General features: G+C 34.1%; 1 protein-coding gene across 1 annotated transcript; it reads right to left on the bottom strand.

Moving 5' to 3' along the window:
* Positions 1-411: 411 nt before the first annotated feature.
* On the bottom strand, positions 412-2,330 carry LOC119640859. Its single transcript, XM_038039135.1, has 2 exons — positions 2,240-2,330; positions 412-2,149 (listed from the first exon to the last, which is right to left on the bottom strand). Exon 2 carries the CDS (start codon positions 1,802-1,804, stop codon positions 1,109-1,111), a length of 696 nt encoding a protein of 231 aa, XP_037895063.1. The 5' UTR covers positions 1,805-2,149; positions 2,240-2,330; the 3' UTR covers positions 412-1,108.
* Between the last annotated feature and the right edge of the window lie 966 nt (positions 2,331-3,296).

Genomic DNA, 3,296 nt, shown 5'->3' with positions numbered 1-3,296 from the left:
CACATTCACTGAGAGGAGGTCTTTGCACGCTTCCTGATCAGTCCAAGAAAAGCATTGATTCTTACCGGTGGTTGATTATTCTTAAAATTCTTCTGAGGTTTGATTTTGTTTCCTCGAAGATGCGCATGAGCGGATTACGCCAATTTAGTTTAGCTACGAACTTCGATGCGAAATTAAGTTTTTCTATATCCCCTTAAATAACTACGCAGGTGTTAGAAACACGTGGACAGATAGACAGACATATGTAAATCGGCTTTGAATCTTGGTTTGATTTAGAAGAGGGCATTTTATTATTATTATTATTATTACTATTATTTATTTAGGCCAAAGAAATACATTTTAGGCATAAAATACAAAATAAGCAGTAACAACCAAGACTGTCGGCTCTTCAATTTTTGAAAAGGGAACATTTTAAAATATTACGCCCTCACCGAGAAGTCAAGCCAAGCTCCGAAGATATTCCTTTTCGTCTCCCAATCGTCATATAACGATCGTGGCAATTACTGTTGATACCGTTCTATTCGCTAACGGTTGGTATGACATTGTGTTAGCACATAATTCATCGGTCGACGTCGATTTAACCATATTTGTGTGCAGGTGTCTAAGCGTTGAACTCTAGAGAAAGTTGTTACGTTAGTTGTACTAAGAGTCGAAGAAAATGAATCGAGCCAATGTTATATAAATTTTGTAGTTTATTCAAACTATTATAAATGAGAAATAACAAACTATGTTTTACGTAGAGGAGACTCTGTCGATAGTTCCGAAGAATGCTTCTATCATTTCGGCAAAGAAAACAATATTTAAATGCTGACATATGAACAAGACGTGCATATAGGATTTCTAAGCACATTCTTAAAGGTTATTACTATCATGCATTCGATATATGAATAATCATTCCTCTTGGCAAAGCTAAAACCAAGAAAATGTAAAAAAATGCAAAAATTTTTCTAATAATTATTAAATAAAACTTCTCAATGACAACAGTTATCTTGTAAATCTTATAAAGAAAAAAAAACGTATAACAATGTATTAAATATATAGCTTTTAGCGCTATTTACAACTTGAATGGATATTAGGTACATTCTCTATGCTAATAACTTATAAATAACTAAACTTTGGAAGTGTCTTCGTATCGCTGCTCTGTATTAGTTTGGGAAGCATATGCATCCGATTTTGATTTGTTGGCCTTATAATTAATAAAGTACACCTCGGGAGGATTTAGCTTAAATGAGTTTTGCTCAGATTTGTTCGATGATTCTTCATTAACATCAGACTGATCTGGTTTTTTAATTAAAACATAAATCAATGTATTTTGCTCGACTTCGGGAGCGGGCGGGGATGGAGGCGCTGGTTTATGATTACGTATCAAAGTTATGCGATAATGTCTGCGGGGGGTTACGTAGAAGGGCTGAGATGGAGATGCCGATGAATAGACTTGATGATGCTTAGGCAAATGTAAAAGTATTTTACTCGCATCTGCTCTAGTGGGTACTTGTACATCTATAATTTCATTATGATTGCTTGGACGTTTCGAATTTGCGTAATAAACACTTTGATCCGCGGGCAATCGCTGAGCATATTGTATATCGTTATGTATTAAGCGATCGAAATATTGTTGTTGTTGTTGTTGTTGTTGTTGTTGTTGATTATGCTGTATATCATGCACCAAAGATTTTGGTAATAAATTTCTTAGATTTAAATTATTGGCGTTCGAAAGATGTCCGTTATCCACAATCGAGGCGGCTAAGCAAAGATTAGCCGCATAACCGTAATAAAGCAAAGCTATCCCAAACGCACGCACCATTATTGGTAATAATCTTACGTCTTTTTTCTAAAACAAAGTCTTATTGCGAAACACAGTATAGATCAAGTTATGGTTGATTGTTGTTAACCTTCGCTTTTTCTGTAAACACCACACAATATTCGATAGCTAGTGAAGATGAAAATTGACACTTATTTCCGATGACAAAACTACTAAACTAAAACCCGCACGCATTTTATATTATTTATATATAGAGTTGTCAATGGTTGGCTCGATCATCGCAACCGAAGCAACAATAATAAAAACAAAAACAAAAAGATTGATTAAATAGCAGTAGCATCTTTAACTAATGCGATTGGCGCTATTGCTGGCTCTGTTGCTTGTTGGCTTCATTGAAAAGAAGAGAGAGAGAGAAAAAAAAGAAAAAACAAACAAAATTATTATACAAATTTAACTAACATCAGTGCAATCGATTACACTGAAGTAAAGTGAGCGGTGCTCCAAAAGTGTTTGTCCACTAAAACAACAAATTGCTACTAAGTTAAGCTAACAAGCAAGCGACTAACTAAAGCAGTAAATGCGTTAAGCAATACTTGTTGTGTTTGGTAAGACGACGATCTACAACCAGTATATGCTTTATAGATTGATAAGCGCATATACACATATTCCTAGACATTTATGTGTCCATAAATATGCAAACATATGCAAATTAAAATCGGTGTACATATTCATCATCATGTTGGTAGTTGTGTTGTTGATTTTCCTCGTCTTTTTTTTTTTAAACACAAATTATTAGCATACTATATTATCGCTTCACTTCTTTTTGGATGGGCAGTTAGTTAGTCGTTTTGCGGCGAATTCATTTAGTGTTCATTCTACCAAAACATTGAGTGAAGATTTTTGTACAAAGCTTGTTTTCCAAGCAAATGATGTCTTTATTCCCATTTTATTTTAGTTTACGTTTCGAGCAAATGAAATGAAAAAGTGGTTTTTGACTCAAGTAAACGCTCTCTTCTGCATGCCGCCTAAGCGTAGCTGGTATTCCTGCAGAAAAGGGGCAAGACGCTGTTCTATTCACCCTATTATTATTAATATAATTTTTATAATTGAATGAAAGAAATTCCTTAACTCAAAAAAAAAAAAAAGAAATCTTGAGCCTTTAGTCACATAGTACATAGTTGCATAAGGTAGCAAACTCACGTTTTTTTCAGTTTGCGTTCAATATGTTAATATCTCTTACTCGCAAAGATCCTTTTGCTCTCGTATACCAAATACCATTCAAACTATATTTTCTCGCAATTTGGCAGCATTTTTTATAAACTAAGAAGCCAAGGCTATATAAGTCATAATTCCCATATTGGATATCTCTTCAGCGTCATATCTGATTTCAAGAGAAAGCGAAGAAAGGGACGTCGCATGACTTCTATGGTTTAATCAACATTTTTACATACTTTGGCAACATTTTGTAAGGGGTTGCATAAACTAACAAATCGCAATTATATTTACCTTAGCTTGTACAACTTTTACTATAGCT

Source organism: Glossina fuscipes, unplaced genomic scaffold (assembly GCF_014805625.2).
Source record: "Glossina fuscipes isolate IAEA_lab_2018 unplaced genomic scaffold, Yale_Gfus_2 128, whole genome shotgun sequence".
Classification (NCBI taxonomy): Eukaryota; Metazoa; Arthropoda; class Insecta; order Diptera; family Glossinidae; genus Glossina; species Glossina fuscipes.
This window is presented reverse-complemented; position numbering and strand designations above follow the sequence as displayed.

Excerpts from the sequence above, each read along its gene's own strand:
- LOC119640859 (XM_038039135.1), bottom strand. The coding sequence starts at position 1,804 with ATGGTGCGTGCGTTTGGGATAGCTTTGCTTTATTACGGTTATGCGGCT.